Source organism: Alnus glutinosa, chromosome 11 (assembly GCF_958979055.1).
Source record: "Alnus glutinosa chromosome 11, dhAlnGlut1.1, whole genome shotgun sequence".
Lineage (NCBI taxonomy): Eukaryota > Viridiplantae > Streptophyta > Magnoliopsida > Fagales > Betulaceae > Alnus > Alnus glutinosa.
This window is the reverse complement of record NC_084896.1, coordinates 17,140,970-17,164,147: the sequence shown is the minus strand read 5'-3', so window position 1 is coordinate 17,164,147 and position 23,178 is coordinate 17,140,970. Positions and strand designations below refer to the sequence as shown.

Here is a 23,178-nt window from a genome sequence, read left to right as displayed (position 1 = left end):
TTTCATGGATGTTGTCTTGACCCGGATTAGTACGTCGTGTAGTCACCATCACATTTTTTTTTTATGAGAAACGAATAATTTCGTTCCCACAGACGGCGCCAAACTGTTGGTACAGTTTTTGGTACGGTGACGTGTTGCATTGTGATTCATCGCCTTCCTTGGTATTCGTTCACCTCGTAATCTGCAAAATAACAAACAATTAGTCGAGGGTGCCGACTACGTCCACTCTGATGCTTAAGTCAGTTCAAACTTTATTTATTTTCTTCAGAATATCAGTAATCTTAGAGCTTAAAGAATGCGTGTTTCATACCTGACGTAGTAATCCTATTTATAGGCACATATTTCATAGTTATAAAACTACTGGAGTGTTTAAAGCATAGTTGGACTAGTAGTTTGAATCCTGGATCGTGCAGGTTTCAACCTTATCCCTGTAGAGTTCGAATCGAGAACAAGTTGTACAACAATAGTTTGACTATTTAGATGATTTCCACGTTGATAGTTGCCTTATCCCATTAATGTTGGGATAAGGGTCAATCCCGAAGATCTTGGGATTGGAGTCTTATCACTACTCTTACTAAATCGCAAATAGGAATCTGTGCCTATAAATCTTGGATATAAAGTTCTAAGGACTTTCAAACACTTGTTAAACCTAAGAAGATAACCCTGAGACAATTATCTTGTACCTTGACCAACTCTCCGAGGCCCAAACCTGAGGAGATAACCCCGAGGCGATTATCTCGTACCTTGACCAACTCTCTGATACGAAAATATCCGAGACCTGTTCACTTCGCCCAAACTAGGAGATCTCGGAATATTTTGCAGCATGTAGAGTTTGGTAGGTTCGAGGTATTCAATCCTTCAGGCACCGAGATGATCTTCTTATACAAGGCTACAATAAATATCCGAGGTGACAAGACCGAGGTGACACGCCGATTGGACCTGTGGTTCAAACCTCTGATTGTCATAGAGTCCACGTGCCTTCGGAGTTGATTATTTCCCTGACATGTATAAAGGACAAGCTCCTCTCCAATTCCTCTGAACTGGAGAGGATCCTAGTCCAGTTTGAATTGGTTGCAACTATTTTGTTAAACCGACTTAACTTCAATTTCTACTAGGTTAAGGAGTTTTTTTTTTCCTATAAATAGTTGTTATAGACAAACCTAAAACATAGCTTTTCTTTTATATATATATTCTTAGTTTTCAATACGGATTTCTCTAAGTTTGAGTTTTTCTCCTATTTTCCTCAATTCCTTGATAGAATCTTGGTTTTTAAAAAGGGTTGTGACTCTATTGTTGTTTGTCTTTACGAACCCACTACATCACACTGCATGAGAAACCTATTATAGACAACCTAAAGAGTAGCTTTGTTATATTTTATCCGTTTTCAATAAGGATTACTGAGAGTTTGAAACCTAAAACTCCTATTTTTTAAGAGTTTGTGGCCTATAAATACTTGCTATAGACAACCTAAACCATAACTCTGTTATATTTTATCAGTTTTCAATAAGGATTACTCAAAGTTTGAGTCTTTCTCCTATTTTCGTCAATTCTTTGACAGACTTTTGATTTTTGAGAAACGTTGTGACTCTATTATTGTTTGTTTTTGAGAATCCACTATGTTACGCTGCATCAAAAACCTGATCTTCGATTGCTACACATATTCCCCCTATGAGCTGAGCAACCTGTGAAGCCTTCATCTCCACATGAGGTCATTACGAGTTGACAAACGATAGAACACATCGACGTAGGCTTGAACCGATATGCCACTTGCTCAATCTTGGTAATGAGATGCTTCATCTTTAACCCATAACTATTCTACAATGTTGATATGACAGTCTCTACCAACTTTTCAATATGATGCTACAACCTATCATTTCGTAATGCTCATGGTACCAATTAACCAGATTTGGCCTTCTCCATAGCATTGATCAACAGGAACGAAATCAAAGATAAAGAGGAAAGCCCTTCTCCACCGTGACCAAGGTGGTGGAAATAGGACTAGAGATGAAGAGGAAGCCATGACTTAGAAGGAGAGAAAGATTCTGAGATCAATTGTTGGAAATAATGTAAGTTGCCCCAGGCATGACCAACATACCTTGCGGTGTGCGGGGTTTCCCTCTTTGCACCCTTTTTTTTGGATTTTTTTTTTCTTTCCCATTTTTTTTTATTTAGTTTGGAGGTATATTGTTAATTTGGTGGTAGTTTTGTGGGGGTATTTAGACTTTTTCCTATATCTTTTATTTATATTCCATTTATTTTTTAATAGAATGCCAAGCAAAAAGACAAAAATAGCATTACATTTTTTTTCAATAAAACAAAAATACCAATATAAATTCGAAAAAAAAAAATTATTGTAATTTTTAATTTTTTTGAGAAAAAATAAATTTTTTATTTTTTATTTTTTTAAAAATAAATTCTTTAAAAAACAATATTTTTGCTATTTTTTTAAATAAAAATTTTCGTTTTTCTTTTAATTTTAAAATTTGGCAACCCTTGATTTTTATGTATTTATTTTTTAGTTTTAGTTCTTATTTTTTTTTTAATTTTAGTTTTTTTTTTATTATTATTATTAAGGGTATTTCCATCATTCAACTGTGTCAGTCTTCCTTCAAATTACCAAAAAATGTCAATGTTCCCTAATGACAAAAATATCATTCATAAAATTACAAAAATTGTTAAAATTATATAAAAATAAAAAAAGACAAAAGAAAAGAAAAAAAAAACTAAACAAAAAATTATTATTTAAATTTTTTTTTTTAAAAAAAAGTAATTTTTTTTTTTTTTTTTTTTTTTTAAGATTTTGATTTAATATAATTTTATTTTTCTCATTTTTTTTCTCATTTTTTTTTTCAATCTTTCCAAAAATAATAATAAAAAAAAAATCGTTAATGTTTTTTAAACTTATTTTAGATATATATTTTTGCTTTGGTTATTGTTTTAGTTTTTAGTTGGCTTTGGAGGGACTTTGACATTTTTTTGATAGTTTATGGAAAAAAAAATTGACACAATTAGTAATTTGAATGGTACAATGACAATTACATAGTAATTTACGAGGGATATGTGTACTTTTCCTCCTTTTTCTTTTTTCTTTTTTCTCTATTTTATGCTAATTTTGTTTGATAACTAGATGCATAAAAGAAGTTTTGGAGTGGCCCTGTTGAACTAAAAAAGCAGTCCAGACATGTTGCAAACCAATGAAAATCTCCACATCCTCCAATCGGACTCTGGCAGGAAAGCATAAGAATCTTAAGCTTATGAGCGAGACTGTAAAAACTGAAATTTTTTTGCTTTGGTAACAATACCATGATGTTAATTGATGAATCTATTTTGTATGGGGCTTTTTATACCTTATTGAACAATAAGATAATCCAAAATGTTGTGATAGTAATGGTTTTGTCAAGGATGAAAGCCCTCCTGTTCCTCCATCAACAACTTAAATATTTGCTAAAGTCAAGTCATATGGCAATGAGTAATCAGTGCTTAAGATTGCTGTTTTTCTACCCCTTCAATTACGTTTTGTTGTCAATATCTCTGAAACAAAGTCAAGTCATATGGTAATGAGTAATCAGCGCTTAAGTGCTTAAGTCTATTTTGTCCAGTAGTTCGAAGCAGTCTGAACGTCTTAGCAACAGAGCCAAAATTCATCCAAATTTGCAAGTCTAAATCATTCTAACATTCAACCTATTTGGGCAGCAAATTAGCCAATCTAAAACTTAACACACATGAGATAGAATTTTAACAACAAAAAATAAAAGAGGAAAAAGAAAAATAAGATTCGAGACTCACCAACTGCTACAGACTCCAGAAACAAGCCCCAGCCACAAGGAAATAAATAAATAAATAAAGAAGCCAACAATCAAGTAGGTGCATCCATTCTACTGAAATGGAGACAACCTCATTATGTATCTTATATTCTGGCTAATATAATTTGAATTTGGTATGAATTTTTAATAGTGATCATATCAACCAACTCAAGTATAATGTCTGAAATCATTTTATAAAGAGCAACTTTGTTGCAAAATCCTTAAATATTAAGGGTTTGACAGCTCACCAGTTCAGCCGACCCAACACTGCAAGTGGAAATTACCTCCCAAAGATCTCTTTCGGATTCTGCTATTGGTTCAGAAATTCCATGGTGAGCATCATCCAATGATGATGAAGATGATGGGAAGGGAGCTAAATGATTCTTCAAAGCAGCTTGCAAGATTGCAACATTGTGATTGGCATCTTTAGTAATCACAAGAAGTTTCCCAAGTAAACAGGCAAGTAGATACGGAGACTCTGAAGCAGAGAAGTTAGGGATAGGAACGTCTCCTGCAATAACTTTCCAGGCATCATCTTGGTAATCATATACCTTAATCTTGGCACTTTCAAGAGAGCTAGATGGATCCAGTGCATACAGCTCACTGTCAACAGTGACACTCAATTTTGTTCCCGCTTGCCTTGCAGGCCAACCCTCACCCATTCCGATAGGCATTTCAACCCATGAATCCATCTCGGGATCATAAACTTCCCCTCCAACATCGACAAAAAATGGCCAGCAATATAAACTCTGAGGTACGAATAACCTTCCCCTGTATGAAGTCATACCAGTGGCAATAGGCTTGAGCAGATCAGCCAGAAAGGCAGTTGGTAGCACCTGAGCTTTTGTAAAAGGCATGCTTGGTATTTTAGACCATATACCAGTATGCGGATCAAAAACTTCACCAGATTGAAGAGGGGTCAATCCACCAGGGCCCTTAGTAACCCCTCCAACAACATAAAGCTTATTGTTTAAGATGCCTGTCTTACAATAAGCTCTACCAATTGACATATCAGCTGCTTCACTCCAACAATTAAAAATTGGATCATACCGCCAGACACATTTCATGGCTGAAGCTCTAGAGAATCCCCCTAGCACATAGAGGCAGCCATCAACAGCCCCAATGGCACAACCACAAAGCCGCATTCTATCGAATGTATCCTTCTTCCCAAGCCAACCTCTTATCACATCGGCAATTTTGATGCTCGAGCCCACCATATGCCACATCCGAAGGGGGATCATACCCTTTCTACATTCATCTTCATAAGCAAAATTTGGCATTGGTGGCAGCCTCTGCCATCTTCTGGATAGAGGATCCAAAGCATACCATAGAAGCTTATCATTTTCAACCTTTGTTAATATATACAGCCATTCCTCTGTAGTTCCAAGTTCTTTTCTCACATTGTAAAGTTCAACACTCAGAATGGCAGCCTTCCAGGCCCGAGACACCAACTTGAGATTTAAATAGTTGATCCTAGGAATTCTAGCAAGAATCTGCATAGATATCTCATCAGGAAGACTGGAGATCAATCTTGGATTATCCTCACAAAAGCTTGATGACAACCTTTGCCTCTTGCAAAGTTCACTTCGTAAAACCTCAGAGGGCTCACCCCTGGAGTTGTTTAGGCTCAGTCTAGCCCCCATAGAGTCTAAAGTCTTCGGATTTTAATAAGAAATCAAACTTGACCTGCTTCTTAAACCAATCAGTTTAGTAATAATGTTGACAATTCTAACTTTTAATCATATCTAAGCTCACCATAATAAACGGAAGTACGAAAGAATGGTATCAGTATCAATGTCAAAGTTAAGTTATCACAAAAACACTTTAGTGCTCAAATTTTACACCAATTTGCCCCAAACAAAAAAATGCATTCTATATTGGTGAGAATCTCACATCAATACATCGATCTTCGTATTGCTACAGAAAGTAGTCTCTAAAACTCCATTAAGAAGCAGACTAATCAGTGTTCATGGGCACTTTTGAACAGTGAAAACTTTCCATTACCCAATTTATCAGTTGAGAGAACTCGTTGGTGCAGTGGTTTCAAAAAAGTTAAAAATTATATCCCAAAAATCGAATACAATAGGCAACGACAATCTTGAACATGTTTTAACTTGCAGAAAAAGTAAAAAATCAAATGCATCGGGATAAACCAGGACTTTTTAACACGGAAGGAATTTAAACCCACTAAAATTTTAGAAAGAAAATTAAGGAAAAGAAAATGCATTTTTAACATATTAAATCTATATATTCTAAATTTATGAAAAGAATAATAATAATAAAAAAAAAAATGATAAGAGGAACAAAAGCTTTCATTTAAAAGAGCTTATTATAACTATCAATAAAAGAAAAAAACAATAAAAATCAGACATTCAATTCTCTTTTCCCAACCCTCGGCTTTCTTAGGAACCAAACAGAGGTCTTAACCAAAAGAAAGTTTAACAATCCAAGCAATTTCCACAGGCAAAACAACACCTAATACAACATAAGCAAAACTAAAGCTATATTATAAATGGGTTTCTCAACGAGAACCCGTTGCATTATAAAACCTCACTGAATTAATCGATTCAAATAACCAAAAAAAAAAAATTCTACCATAAACTACACCCAGAGAATAGCAACTAAGTAGAGCCACAAAATAATAACATTAAAACCAAACAATCAAAAAAATTAGAAAATTAGCGACCCACTCTGAGACTTCATCGAAGAATTAAAGACAAAAAAATAAAAATAATAATAATATTACTTACTTTTTGAGAGACAAAGAAGAAGGAAGCTGAGCTTTTCTTTGGCAGAAAGGGAGCCTTGCCCTTGCGTGGTTTCTTTGTTTTTCTTCGTTTCTATCAATCTACCACTAATGCTAATAATAAATTATAATTTAAGAAAAAGAACAAAACTTTATCCTTTGTTAGGGCACGGCACCGGATTCTCTGCAACGCTTCTTCTCAAAGACTACGCGATCGTAGCCGTCCGTCCTTGTCGGTCAACCATTCTGAACAGTCAAAAAGTGGTGCTGTTTTCTGATCCGTTGCAGGGGGTTATATTGCGCATTATTGTTTTCATTTTGGAGGGGTTATATTCAGCTACGACGTACGCTCTTTCATCATCCTTCAACCGTCATTCGACCACGCATTTGTTTCATTATTGCAAATAGTAATGTTATTTAATAAATTGTTATATAATTAAATCAAGTGGGAAGACTTTAAATTCATAAAAGTTTATAAAAATAAAATATTCAATAATTTTTTTTATTCAATATTCTCAAAATGAAATATGATTCCCTGCAAACTAAAAACATAATTTTTCACCTACTAACATACGTGACAGGAAATCATATCTCTTTGAAAAAAAAATGAAAAGATTAACCTAAAAAGTTGAAACTTGTATATGATTCCCTGCTACGTAAGTTAGTCGGTGAAAAATTATGTTTTTAGTTGGCAGGAAAACATACCTCGTACTAAATAAAATTTCTCTATTGATAAACAATAATTTTACTATTAAAAAATGTTATTTATTATAATGTTATATGACTGTCATAGTAAAATACTATTACTATGACGTAACACCCAATTTTCATTGTCAGGTCACAGGAAAGTAGTAACATAATAGCCCAAAGGGGAGTTACAAGTAGTCTATTAAATATCATTTGGTATTTGATTAATTAAAATGTTGACAATGACGCTATATTAGAAAAATCAGTATTGAATTAATTAATGTAACAAGAATTTTGTTATAATACTTGATAACAAAAAGACAGAGACATTCTGAGACTCACCAAGCCGAAATCGGTGACTTTTTTTTTTCATTTTTTCTTTTTTAATAAGGATCCTTTAGCTTATTTAGAATCTTTTCAATGTAAAAGTCTTAAATCTTAATCATTACTGTTAAATTAATTTATTAAAATTTTATAACTTCAGTGCTTACCACCAAGCCTCTATTTGGTTTCATGGCTTCAAAAATATTGATAGGTTTTTGTGTTGGCTCATTCCGTGCCGGATTTGTTCTTATTTATTTTGGAAATTGAGTAGTTGTGTACTTAAGTCTGCATATGAAGATGGTGAAGATTGCTTCAAGAATACAAGCTACAGATGTCTGGATATGCGACATTCTTGGGAGTACATGTTCCCTGTGAAGTCCGAACATGATGATGGACATTATCATTCTATATGAATGATGTGCGCACATGAACAACTTTAAGGAGTAAATGTTTCCTAAATTGTCTGGACATGGCTGCGAACATAATCATTCTCGATGATTAAGGATGTCCGGACATAAAGGAAAATTGCCGAAACATGAGGAAGATGGTAAGTGATATCCATAAATAAAGGAAATTTGTCTGGACATGAAAGGGGTTGGGCATGAAACCATAATCAAGTTCTGACATGGAAATACCTCGTTCGGACACCGTAATGCACAAACACGGTTTTTTGTCTATAAAAGGTAAATCTTGCTTCAGTTTTCAGTATCTCTCAGAACACGAAATTTTAGATCCTCCAAGGAGAGTTGAGAGGCCACATCCATGACCTTGCTTGTGTTGACAAAGAAGGTTCTTGTGCTATGAGCCAAGAGTCATGTTAGTGTGTCGAAGGCTATCGGAGCAGAGATCAAACCATGGTGTGTTGCTACACGTTTGAACATCAACTTAGTCTACTAGTAGGGATCATTAAGGCAATCATTCATAGAAGATCGGTCAAAAGGGGTAACGAAGCAAAAACACGCGAGGAGCTTGTCATCATACAGATTGTCTAAGTATTTTACAAGGGGTTGTAAGTTTACTTTGCTTGTATTTAGTTCTTCTATAGTTGAGTGATATCGTGTGTTTGATTGTCTTGGATAAGTTTCCTTGTTGCAAGATTTTTCTCTTCGTCAACAAAATTTGGTGTTTGTGATTATTGCTTTGATGGTTTGATATTTACGTTAAAGTCAAGTATTCTCAGATTATCGTTACTTGTTACGAGCCTAAGAAACAAACCGCGTAACATGACCTTGGCTAAGAAACTTATCAGGATGAGTCCTGGGTGACTTCCCTATGGCTAACGTAGAGGCCTTTAGAGAGACCTCAAAACCTCACAACAAGTGTTTATTTTATTGCATAATTATCTGCCATCTTTATTGCAAAAATCTGCTTCAATAAGGGATATAACTGACTTAGAATAGGGTTTGAACTAGTAAACATATTCTGACTTGGACTAGGAGATGCAAGGCACCATACAAGGAAATACCTTACAACTGCAACTATGACTTGGATTCTCAGTAAGGAAAATAAAGATATGACCCTTTCAAGGAAAGAAATTGACTTCCATGGAAATAAATAAAATACTTACTACTCTTAGTTAAACCAAGAGCATTAGGCAGAGACTAACTAATAGAATTAGGATTCTAACATTATTACCCCATTAAAAACGTTCTTGTGAGAAAGAAATCTAGAAAATGAGAAACAAAGTCAACCATTTTTTTCCATGAAGCTTCTACTGGAGAATATTATGTTTAATGTACAAAGATTTATGGGTACCCTTTGCGCACCATTTGCTCCAAAAACTGCTTGAGGTTGGACTTGTGAATCTAGAACGTCAGGCAATTCAATCTCGGTAAGATCTACAATACCCATATGCTGCTTAAGTACTGAAATGTGGAAAACAAGATGCAACTTAGACTCATTGGGCAAATCGAGCAAGTAAGCAATGGGCCCAATTTTTTTTTAAAAAAAAGTTTTTAATGGACCATATTATTTACCTGAAAGCTTGACATTGCTCCAAGACTCCTCAGAAGATTGTTGATAAAGTTGTAGCTTCAGATAGAACCAGGATCCCACTTCAAACTGCTTCTCTTTGTGATGCTTGTTGTATATTTGTGACATTTAATGTTGAACTTTTAGCAATCGATTCCTTGCTTCCCTCAAAAGCAATCACATTCCACCATAGTTCTCTCAATGGCTTCTGCCTGTGCAGTGCCCTTCACATATGATAATAAGGTGGGTGGTGGTCTGCCATATACCAACTCAAAGGGGGTGATGTTATGAGCTGAGTGGGTACTAGTGTATTAGCAATACTCAACCCATGGAAGCCATATAACCCATTCTTTAGGCTTCGAACATGTTAAACATAGTAAATACATCTCCATCGTGCGATTCAAAACTTATGTTTGATCGTCAGTTTGTGGATGATAGGCTCAATCAAATGTTGAGGTCTCTGGAAATTGTAAAAAAGAACAAGAACCCTTTATGGAGAGAGGAGAACATGATGAAACCCTTACATAACGTTGAATTATATGTAATGGTTAATAAATTTGAATTCATATCACATGTTGAGGTCTCTAGACATAGTATTGGACTAATGCACTAGGGTTGAACATTCAATCGTGTCAAGTTCGATTAATGGGAGGATGCTCAAGAAATTATCACAATCAATGATCTTATAGAGGAAAGCAAACATGACAAGTCTACAAATTGTACTTTGAGAAGTCACCAATTAGTTAGTTGTGAAAGACATTTTAAGTATTGAGTACCCCTATAGAATGTCTTCATGACTTCATCGTATCACGATCGATCAGATTAATTCACTAAGATCGAACGGATGTTCAGTTGAACCTTTAATCGTGTCAAGTGCGATTGATCCTCCGATCTTATCACGATCGATCAGACTAGTTCATCGAGATGATTAAAAAACCAAAGAGTTCAATCAATCCTTCAATCTTATCACAATCGATCGAACTAGTACATAATGAAAATACAAATTTCATCAAGTTCGATCAATCGAACTAATGCACTATGATTAATCCAACGTTCGATCAAACCTTCAATGTTGTCAAGTTCGATCAATCCTTCGATATTGTCATGATCGATCGGACTAATGTATTATGAAAAATAAAGAAGACTTCTACTTTACCAAGTGTGTGATAATGTGCAACAAAATATTTAAATTGCAGAATTTAAATGACACAAATATTTTGTTGACGAAGTGAAAACTCAATTAAGAGAAAAAGCACTCCGGGGCAGCCAAACCCAGGATATCCACTATTCAGAAGACAAAGTTAGTTACAAAGTAGTAGCACTCACACCCTTATGCAGTTGTCGTACCTTGAATTCTGACGTGTAACCCAACACGAACGCTTCCTAACCAAGTCACCTACATGAAGAGATCTTCAATGGAATCCTTTACCTTAGGGCCAAACCCTGAGATAGACTTCAGTTTCAGCACAGCAACAGGACTTGGCAAGGGCTTGAGAGTGAGTGGATCAGCACAATAGCTCCTAAAATATTCTCTGTAAGCACTATGAAATTCATTACCGAATTCTTACAAATTACATGCCTAGGAGCTTCTATTTATAAGCTACATAAACCTAAATCGTGTCTGATGCAATTTTCCTAGGTGGCGTCCGGAAAGACAACTGTGCAATTGGCTTTCCAAATTCGCTTGAAATTTTTTCCTGAATAGGGCTGTGTTCGGACGGTGTTGCCCTAGCGTCCAGATGGTTGCACTTTAGCTGCACACAATTTTCATATTAAGGCCTGAGCGTCCGGACCATGGATTCTGACGTCTGGACGGTTGAACATCTTCTGCATGACTTGCCTTATCAAGGATAGCGACCGGACGAAATAGCCACGTCGTCTAGACGGTTGCAGCTGTCTTCTCATATTTGTGTTTTGGAAAGAAATGTTTTGACTTGTCGAACATTGAAAAGCGTCCGGACGTGTTGCTAGGACGTCCAGATGGATGCAATTGAGAGCAGTTCGAAGCTTCTGGACACAGAGGGACTTTCATATGGAAAGATCTTGTCGTCCGGACGGATGATGCTTTGATAGATGAGTGTTCGAACGGAATTCCACGTCGTCCGCATGGATGCAAGGGAACTGAACTACATTGTTTAAAATCTTGCATAGAGCCTTCTTGAAGCTCATAACTGAGGTGTAGACTTTGAATAAAACAGCATCCCTGTATAATAAGCATCATTACATAGAAGTGATTTTGTCCAACAGAATGCAGCCAATCACAATCTAACATATTACAATCGATCGATCTAATGCATTGAGATTATAAAATCCCCCTGTCTTTGATTTTGGTTGAATTTCCATTTTGTTTTATTGTTGACTGAATGGGTTATTGGTTTGATGTAGTTTGATTCTTGATATTTAGGTTTTGATTTGGGTTGATTTTCAGGGGTTAATGTTTAAGATTTTTGGTTGCAAATCCGAATGGGGGTTTATTGGAGATTGTAGGGCTGATTTGGGATTTGATTTTAATTGTGGCTTGTTGATGATTTTCTATGTGGCTGAATGGGTTATTGATTGTGCTTGTCGGTTAGGGTTTATGCTAAGCAAAAATAGTTTATTTTGGAAGGTCCTAATTGGGGCTTTGTTGTTGATATTTTGTTTAAATGATATTTGGATGTATTGTTGTAGGGATTGGTTTAACCAATTGGGGCTTTAATGTGATATTGAAGTTGTGATTAGTTTTTATAAAAGGTTGGACCTAATGGTGTTTTTATCTTGGGATTTTGGTTTTAGTAATGCTGGAATTGTGTTTAAGGTTTTAAAATAGATTGTTGAATTTGTGGTTAGACTTCCATAATGTTTTTAGTGGAATCCGAATTTGGTTTTGGGGATTTGTAAATTGGGTGATGATGTTGGTTTATGTTTCTTTGTTAGAGTGAGTTTTAGTTGATCGGGTTGTTTCAATTGGTAGAATTCATCGGTTGGATTCCTTATTACTTGAGATTGTTATAGCCAAAAGTGAGTGGTGACTAATGGTAGGATTTCTTGTCATGTTTGCATGGATATGTTGATTTTTGAATTGGTGTTGGGCTTTGGTGTTTGATTAGGAGAGAGAGTGGGATGAAGTCTTGGGTGTTCATTTGGTGAAATATGGGCCGATTTGGATGGATGTTTTTGGTGGAACCCAAATCTGGTTTTTGGTTAGTAATTTGATGATGTGGTTATTAATTATGTGGTGGTTTTGGAAAGAAATGTATCATTGCCATTTATGTAATGGATTGAGTTCAATGGTATATGGGATTGTATTTTAGAAATTGGATTTGGTAATTCCTTTTAGTGGCCGATTATATGTAGTTTTGGATATTATTTGGATTTGTGTATAAAGTCATTGGAGAATGTAGTTTTGGGGAAAATAAGTGTATGTAATTTAATAGAAAAACTATGTATGTGCCTCAACCTAATCTAATATAAGCTAACAAGCTTATAGGAACACATAAATTAATATGAATCCAAAATTGGGTGACTAAGTAGCTAATCCATCTATCCATGTACACCAAGTATTTTAGGGTATCATCGGATTAGGTTCAAACGTTGTATGCATATGTATATGTATGCATGTATGTAAACCAAATATACATTGCTAACTTAAGTGAATAAATAACAAGCCATTAAGAGATTAACAATGGTAATATGATGTAATAATAGTAAGCAAATAAAATAGTAAACGTAACTTAAAGATAATTGGATGAATAAAATATGAACCAAGACCTAAACGCTAATTCAATAATAGTTTAAGGTATCTATATAGCTTTAGAAGCGAGTGACACAACGTGTAACCATGTGGGGTAGTTAGGATCTTATAGAGTATGAGATTCAATAGTGTAGTCTAACGATACCAATGTTTGCAGGATTGTGTCCGGATTGGAGACTTTAATTAGTTCTCCAATGAAGAGTTCGAGTAACTAGAATCCAGTGGAAGTTCGAGTCAAGAGTCTAATGCAGCCAATGTGGGTATTCCATTCACTGAGAAAATATATATTTTTATATGTGTTGGATTGATAAAAATATATATATTGTTTATGAAACCGAACCAACCATATAATTAAATGTATGTTTTGAGATGATTTGATTAGTTTCGATTATGTTCAAATTATATCAATGATGTTTAAGAATTGATGCATGAGTGAAAGGTGTTAATGGATTTAAAGTGTTTGAGTATGTTTTACGGTTGAGATTTAAACTATACAAATTGTTTGAGAACATGTCATGTTGAAACTGTTTAGGTTTTACGAAGAAACTATGTTTTGAATGATTTCAAAGTGTTAGATAAAATGTTGGATTTGTTTAGTTTTAAGAGGACGTGATTTAGCAACTGCATGATTTCAGCATGATACAGTAGTGAACTATATACTGGTCAAGCACAGAACATAGAGCATGTAGTATAGAGCATACATACCAGTAGTATCAGTATAACAATATCAGCAGCATAACAGTATTAGCAGCATAACAGTATCAGTAGCATATCAATATCAGCAGCATATCAGTATCAGCAGCATTATTAGCCCTAGTTCATGCATAGCATATATAGCATTGTTTTATGAGTGATGTTTTTATGTTATGAGTAGCTTTTACTAGACGTGTTGGTATGCATAAGTGTCTTAAATAAATAGCGCTTATGTATATTTCTATCGGATGGTCGCATGTGTTAAGGTCATACATTGAACTTGAAAGTACATGGATACATGACTACCCAGGTGCGAGTAATGGCATGTCTATGAGTAAGAAAGATGACTGTTCTTGTTCTTCAGGAAAGACGTGTTAGCATGATTAAGTTTAACTCTAGTGTTCTCATGATCTACTGATGTTCAAAGCACGAAGCTGGAATATGATCAGAGATGGTGTTGTGAGTGTTTAATTTGTTGAAGGATGTTATCCTAGTACGAAAGAGTAAGATGCCATGTTCCTTGCTTAAGACCTATGTGCATACGTAATATCTGTGATGGAATGATTGTGTGCACATATGCCTGAGCGACCGATGAAAAATATTATTATAGAGGGGTCTATATGTAGAAGCTTGCAAGGAGGGATGACTGGAACTTCTACATATTTTCACAGCTATATAGTATGTTTTAAATGTTTTTGGATAGTCGGTGTTTGCTGCATTAGCTATTGGTAAATTGTGGCTAATATAGTGCTCGCACGACTAAAAATAAAATAGAAGTTGATTCTTTATGAAAACTCAGTTAGTCTTATACCTCTGATGTCTTAGTATGTTTTATACTAAGGCGGTGAACTCATTCTTTCACCTATGCGGATGTGGATACCACCACAACCGTGTAGATGATGTTCCTTTGGCTGCAGGTATTTCGGTATAGTTGATGGGTTGGTAGCAGTGTACTTGGGATATTATGACTGGGACAACAGCTTGTCCACTATTTTATAGGTTTGGTATGGCTTGTGACGTTTATGTCACTTATTCTTTGTAAAGCCATTATTGTTTTGCAAATATTGTGTTAATAAGACTCAAACAGATAGATGTTAAATGGCTCTTTGTTGTAATTAATTTGTGATAGATGTATAAGTTGTAATTTCCACTATTCAGATTTATGTTTTTCGCTGCATAGATAGATAGATGTTATACTCTGATTATCAGGTACATGTTATGGGGCATGTGCCATATGTTGGCTTTGCGACATATCGTCGTGCCACTGTGAGGACTCGTTTTACGTTTTGTATATATATATATATATATATATAAAAAAAAAAAAACGGGTTGTCACATATCACGATCGATCAAATTAATGCACTAGGATCGATTGGACATTCAATCAAACCTTCAATCATGTCAAGTTCAATTGATCATTTGATCGTATTACGATCGATCAGACTAATGCACGAAGATTGATGATGACTAATGAGAGGATGCTTAACAAATTTTCACAATCAATGATCTAGTAGAAAAAAACAAACATGACATGTCTACAAAGTGTACTTTGAAAAGCCATCATATAGTCAGTGAGTCGGGTAATTTGAATATTGAGCACTCCTATAGAATATCTTGATCCATATGACATGTTGAGATCTCTAGACATTGTGAGAAAGATCAAGAACTCCTCATGGAGGAGGGAGAACATGATGAGGTTTGTGGATTTTTAATCATCACAGTGCACCAGTCAACAGATCTCAACATGTGTTTTTTAATCATATTCATCCCATAAAATGTCTTGATCCATATCACATTGAGGTCTTTAAAAGAAATAAATATAGAAATAGTGTATATATAAAAAAAAATTAAATAAATAGAAAAATTTACTAATAATATGGATATAATAATTATTTTTTCTATAGGTTAATATGATTTTTTTTTTAATTATTATTATCTTTTTAAGGAATGAAGGTCGATGCTATCAACCTATTATTAGGGTTGACTCCCGAAAGTCAACTCTAATAGTAGGTCATGACTATCGACTTCTAGTGTCGACGCTAATGGTATTCTATTTTATTTTTTATTTTTAATTTTACGGTCATTATCGCTAACGTTAATGTGGTTCTATTTTAAATTTATTTATTTTTTTAAAAAAATTATTGTTATTAGCATCGAGACCTAAGGTAGACGCTATTGACCTATAATCAACGTCGAGTCTCAAGAATTGATGCTGATAATAGGTCATTAGCGTCGACTTCTAGTAGCGTTTTTCAAAATCTGGCCCGCAGTGAACGGGTTTGAAACCTGACTTCCGCAAACCGCAGTTTTAAATGTAAATCTATTGGGTTTCGGGTACCACGGGCCAGGGTGGATTTGGGGTAGAGCAGTTATTCTTGGTCAAAGAGAGACGAGAGATGAGAGATAAAGAGAGAGCGAGAACTTAGAAACATGGATCCGAGAGAGATAGAGAGAGGGCAAGAGTAATACCAACGGGCCTATAGTGGAAGAAGAAAAGCTCCAGTTGAGAGCGGCGTTAGCAAGATAAAATCTTGAAATTGAAGAGATTTTGAAAAACCCATCTTATACCGTATATGAATGAAGAAAGGGGCTGCAAGTTGGAGTCTTGAAGGCTGAATTTGAAAATAATCCAAAGATCTAGAGCTGTTGGCTCTTTCTCTTTCGATTGTCAGCTAGTGGATTCTTGCGCCATTGGAGTTATTGAGTTAGAGAAGGATGAAGACATTATGCTGATGAGAATGAGATTAGGGATTCAGGCTCGGCGACTCGTGGTAGCTGTTGACCACACATAGTGACGCACACAAACTCGTGCATAAGAAAGTTGGGGACTCGTGGCACACAAACTCGTGGGACTAGGAGGGTATTTACTTAAATTGAGTTTTGCTTTACTTGGGGCAGGGCGAGGCGAAGTAGGTAGGCGGGTTGGGAAAATTGCATTTTTGCAATCCGCCCCGTCCCAAGCAGGTCCTTTATGTTAAGCCTCATGTCCCCTTTTTTAAGTTTGGGATTCGGTAATTTCAGGGCAGTATGGGGAGGTATGGGACGAATTTGTGAGTGCGGGCAAGTTATGCCCACCCCTAACTTCTAGGGTCTAATATTACCTAGTTTTTAACATTATCGGCAACTAATAGCATCGACAGAAAAGTCGACGCTAATAGTCACTTATTAGCGTTGATTGTTAAAGGTCGACGCTAATATGCCCTTTTTAACTGCGAGTTATGGGCTGACGCTAATGAACAAATTTCTTGTAATATCTCTTGAACCTATTTATTTGTCTCGGAACTAACGTTGAATGGTTGGCGCTAGCCCTTGGGACACTAAAGTCTTTTGACCTTTTTCCCACTAGCCTTCTACACTCTTACACATTAAAGCCTTTGGTGATTGGGCTCCTTTGTGACCGTTGGATGTTAGCTTATTTTGTACACTAACCTTAGAGAAGATATGTTTTTTTAACTCATCTTTCTTCTTTCTTTCTCTCTCTTTTTATTTTTTTTATTGCTAAAAGAAATTTTTGTTAAATAATATATTTCTTATATTGAAATGAAATATATTATATTGATATTATACGTTACTTTCCTTTATAAGGATGATTGTAATTAGGTTTGATGGTAATCAAATTAATCAGATTTGATTACCATCCTTACCTATCTCAATTCTCCTATAAATATGAATATTTTTGTACTCTAAAATAATCAAGCAATAAGAGCAACAATGTAACACATTGGGCTTTATCCTGTGAACGTAGGTCATAGACCGAACCACGTAAAATCTATTCTCTCCATTTTATTATTTTCACTGTTATCTTTATTTTCCTATGTATTTATCTTTTCTGTCATGGTATTAGAAAAATAGGCTAACATTAGTATTCGATCCAATGGTCCTGTGAATTTTTCGTTTTCTTTTTTCTTTGTGGTGTTTTATTTTTTATTTTATTTTTATATCTCTATGTTTTTGATCTAAAATTATCCTGTATAATTTTCTTTTTATTTTTGTTCCATTATTTTCCCTGTCTTTTCACGCTTATCATCTCTATCCTAGATCCTTCGTTTTTAGTTTTTCACCATCATTGTTTTCTTTATTTCCTTATACTTCTCTTTTTCTCTCATGGTTTTGTGTATAATTTTCCCATTATATCATACGGCAAGGAAATATGCTTTACTTTTTCTTTCATGGCTTTATCTATAATTTTACCCATTATATCATATGCTAAGGCAATACGAAAGAGTTTGTTCTCTTCTTTTCTTTTGAGAATCTTTGACAATACCGTAAGATTCTTTTGTGGTGAACAAACATCTAGAATTTGCAATTGCAGATCATTTACTTCCTCTTATTCTCAGTTTTGTTTCTCTGAATTTTCGCATGCTTGTGAAATACTTCTACCCTGTATTCCCAGTTACAATTGTAAAAAAAAATAAAAAAAGAAGAAGAAGAAGAAGAAGATTTGGGTTATACCCGACCCAGAAGAAGATAGAAGGAAAAAAAAATAAATAAAAAGAAAAAGAAAAAAAGAAGAAAAGTTGAAAAAAAAAAAAAAATCAAAAATCAAAAGAGGCCAAGTTGCCCATATTATTTTGGCCCTTTGTTGACTCATTATTTTGGTCATTATTAGTCCAACTGTTGACCCAGACTCATCTTTTGGCACTTGTAGTATTGTTTAAAAACTCAAGTCTGGCTTTTGTGGTATTGTTTAAAACCCTGGCTAATTTCAGCCCATAGTTGGTTATCATTTTGGCCCATAGTTGGCCCACTTTTCTTTTTGGCATTTGTGGTATTATTTAAAACCTATGCCTTGTTTAGCTCATAGTTGGCTTTGATTTTGGCTCATAGTTAGCCTATTGAAATTTAAAGCGCATCTCTAATCATTGTCGTCGATCACCTCCAGTTATCGCCATCGACCGTCGTCGATCGTTGTTATCTCCAAACAAAGAAGAAGAATTTATTGCAAACTCAAACTTCCAAAATCCTTGCACCTTAGGGGGGGGGGGGGGGATTTTAAAGAATATGTTTCCTATATTTAAAGGAAATATATTATATTGATATTGTATGTTACTTTCCTTTATAAGGATGATTGTCTATCTCAATTCTCCTATAAGTATCAGTATTATATATTGTAAAATAATCAAGCAATAAGAGTAACAATGTAGCCCTTTGGGCTTTACCTTGTGGACGTAGGTCATAGACCGAACCACGTAAAAATTTATTGTGTTCTTTATTTTATTATTCTGCTATTTATCTTTACTTTTCCATTCATTTATCTTTTCTATCAATTTTGAATCTCACAAGGGAAATATGGATTGGTTTATTAGCCTTTGTTTTTGAAGGTTCGTTCTTAATGAAAATAGATGTCATAGTCTAATTCTGAGAGGCACGAATCAACCATTAAAAATAACGTATTTGTGTGATTATATAGCATTGTGAAATCTTTCCATACTCTATCTTTAATCTCTTATATTTTATTAATCTTATTGTTAATTTTCAGATTAATAGTATTTGTTATCAACAAGAATTTTTGAATCATGAAAATAATATTTCCCAACATCTTTGCCTGACCTTAATGTTGATCAAAATTGTAAGTTGTGGGTTGATGCTCACTTGTACATTTTCGAAGTTAAAGATCAGTCTCACTGGTCCTCCTGAATGGCCATCTTAATTTATGTACTTCGTCTACCAATTAAGTGGAGACTCTAGATGTTCACAATTCTAATCTTTAATTAATTATGATTCGATGATTAAAATTATAACTAAAAATGAATTTTCACTCGCTATCCCCCAGAGTCTTAAGCCAATGAATTGGAAAGTTATTGTGAGAGAGTTTATGTGAAATTTAATTATTAAAAAAATAATTGAGCTGCTCGGCCATGTACACAGACAGCTCGATCTTACATTACTTTTCTTATAGTAATTGTCTAAATTATTTGCTAATTGTTGTAAATCCGATCGAAAGCGGATTGGCATTGCATTGTCCTTGTACACTGAAAAAGGTATATTAATTTACTGAGTTAATGCTTGAGGATGTAAGGTAGGTTTCTTGACAGGGTGGTCCTGACCTCTTGTGGTCCTTTTGTCAAAGAAGCATGGAGCTAGCTATATATGAAGCGAATTTTGAGAGGGTGGTCCTGAGTCCTGACCTCTTCGGCGGAGTAGTTTAGTACTACGTACTAGTGCACTCATCATTGGGGAAGAGGCTGGATGGGTAGTTCTGCCGTTCTGGGCAGAGTTTTTGTTTTAAAACCTTAAAACATACAATTCTAAATGTCACAAAAATAAATAAATACCGGAATAAAAAGAACAAATACAAAGATTTTACGTGGTTCGGCCTATGAGCTACGTTTACAGGATAACGCTCAAAATGCTACAATATATGAGACTCTTATTTATAAGAATATTGGGGTAGATGAGTATATATGGTAATTAATCAAATCTGATTACACTCAAATCATACCATCAAATCTGATCGCAGGAAATTATAATCAATTACAACAGATCTTTGAAATCAAAAACTCTAATTAGTCAAATATGAACTTCTATGAATTCTATAGGGGAAATGCTGCTTAAACATTACTACACCATTGATAAGCATGCATTTGCTTATTGAAATAGGCTTTTATTCTATATATAGCTTCCACATCATTCTTACATAATGATTAGTCAAACTGATCAATTTTTCTTGTCCAAACAATAAAACAAAATACTTGGAACAAAATAAGGTTCTTCCACCCCTTTCTTAATATATGGGACGACGTACATGTCAAGTAGCATAAGTCCATTTTGTAATAAAAAAATAAAATAAAATATTGATTTCAGCAGTTTACATCAGCCAAACTTTAATACAAATTAGCGCAAGCAGTCAGAAACTAAAATCCCAATTTCAGAATCACTTTGATATTACATGATTCATTTTTAAATAATGAAGTCAATTCATTATTGTTGCAGTGTGGTCTAGTGAGAAGCTAAATCTACAAGCACTATAACACAACCTTTCCTTAAATCAAAAATTAAAAAAAAAAAAAAAATACTTGTTGATGAGTGTTTTTTATTGAGAAACTGAAAAATATATCTACTCTAGCAGCCAAACTATATATACATCTTTATTGAGCTTAAATAAAAGTAGGGTCAGAACCCTAAAAATGAAAAATTGCAAAACAATCATTATCATAGGTTCGTTTGAAAGAACTTAAGTTATGTTCGAAAGAACAAAAAAAACATATCGCATTATCGTTCGAACGAAGCTCTCGGGAATTTGTACTTGAAGACTCCAACACTTCGATCGATCGAACTTTCTGAAACAGATTTTCATATTTCGAAACAGATTTTCATATTTATACTTACAGACAATTTTAACCTATTAAATGTTGGAATTGGAATATTTTCGAGAACTGCAAAATTATAGTTATTTGAATAAACTTTTCAATGCCACCAATATTGATTTAAACTGATATCATAATCACAAGATATGGTCATTTAATTATGGCTGGTCTGCATCAATCACTTTTTAAATATGATTATATTAAAACCTAGAAGGCTCCAACGTGTTTTTAATGACTTCCCCTACATAAAAAAATCATGACTTTATACAAAATGATAAGATTGCACAATCACTGCAATAAAAATTTGAAAACATTTATTCAAATTTTATCGCGCAACATACCAAGTCCTCAGTATGTAATCATAACAACATGCGATAACAAACAAAAAAAAGAAAGGAAAAAAGAAAAATTGGAATAAGCGTATGTGATGGTACACGTGATCATGTCATCCTTCCTAATGCTACATATCCGAGTATTTGGATTCTTTTCAGTTCAAACGAATGGGATGGGAGAGTAGTCAGCCTAACATTCTCGAGATAATTATATCCTTATTTTTACAAAAATTTGATACTCTCGTGTTCATTTGAACCGAATAAGATCCGCTTTCTCGTATCGAACCATATAAAGTAATACTATTCTTAGATATTCATTTATTACAATTATTTTGCATTGATTGACCGATGACGTGACTTGTTTTAAGAGTTATTTAAAATAAGCTATATTAGCCCGTATAAAATATATAGGTGTGAGGAAGAACATTTCTCAACTATATATGGTTGAAGCATAAGCGGCTTTACAAGACTGGAATGATCCTGTCTAATGGAAGATTAGAACCATAATTAAAAATGGCAGACCATCAACTCTTGTATCATTTTCTGTTTGGGCAGTGAAAAAAATTGCTGGAAGAGTCAATTCGGGTGCACGTAACTGTTGGAAGCGTTAATTGTTCATATTTATTTCCGCTGCTCCTTTGCAGGTGTTTGTTGGGTGTTGATCATGGGGAGGACTCGTCCAGTCTCTCTCAAGCTGTTGCTTTGTTATAAAAGAAAAGAAATCAACCATGAGTGGGCTCTGTACGTACCAGAACTCGTTGACCCTGCGAATGTCATAATGGCGAACCAGATAAGTAGTAGTAGGATTCTATGCATCTCTGTAGCAGTGGAGTCACAGAGGACCGTCGACAAGTGTGTTGTTCAGGATGGAATTTTGGGGATTTGAGCAATCGTTTCACAAACTTTCCTAAAATAGTTTTGAAATTTGACGAAACTCGCAGCGGTCAGAGGTGAATTGACAAGAGTTGGGCTGAAAATATGAGCATGAGCTTGAGTTACAGAGTGATGACTGATGGACAGTCTTCCTTTTGCTAAGGTCATCATTTAGTGCAATTAAGTTGCTATTCTAATCATTCAATTATAAACAATAATAATAATAATAATAAAAAGAATCTACTCTAATTCCTTTATGCATCACAACTCTTTTTTACCATCTTTTTCGTTAAGCAGAATTTAGATAGTTTTCCAAGCACGTCTAACTGTCTAAGCATGAAAATATCAGTCATTACTTATTAGAGAGTAATCTTTTAAGAACTACATTGCACTAAAGATCTTCTACTACTATTCCAATTATTCCTAACAGGAAATTATATTAATAGCCACCGTTGTCTTTTTCTTTAATTCAGCTTTAAGATTCCGTTGTCTTTTTTTTTTTTAAATATATATATATATATTGTATTTTTTTATCTTCGGACCTCTGACCATCTGCCTGCGATTTAAGATCCAATACCTGGTGAAACGTTAGACATTGGGTCGAGAATTAGTCTGCGATTCCTGACAGGTGGTCACTATGCTTGTAAGGTTCGACTATCACTTTGTGTGAGCCACTCGTTTAGCAAACGAGGTACGTTAAAGTTATAGG

At 34.5% G+C, this 23,178-nt stretch overlaps 1 protein-coding gene across 2 annotated transcripts; it reads right to left on the bottom strand.

The window, feature by feature from the left end:
• Window positions 1–3,884: 3,884 nt before the first annotated feature.
• LOC133882317 (F-box/kelch-repeat protein At1g22040-like) lies at window positions 3,885–6,696 on the bottom strand. 2 transcript variants are annotated; one of them, XM_062321457.1, is made up of 2 exons: window positions 6,554–6,696; window positions 3,885–5,489 (listed from the first exon to the last, which is right to left on the bottom strand). In XM_062321457.1, the coding sequence occupies exon 2, from the start codon at window positions 5,444–5,446 to the stop codon at window positions 4,025–4,027; it is 1,422 nt and encodes a 473-aa protein (XP_062177441.1). In that variant the 5' UTR covers window positions 5,447–5,489; window positions 6,554–6,696; the 3' UTR covers window positions 3,885–4,024. The 2 variants fall into 2 exon arrangements, with proteins under 2 accessions (XP_062177441.1, XP_062177442.1); XM_062321458.1 differs by having other exon boundaries at window positions 3,885–5,492; window positions 6,554–6,662.
• Between the last annotated feature and the right edge of the window lie 16,482 nt (window positions 6,697–23,178).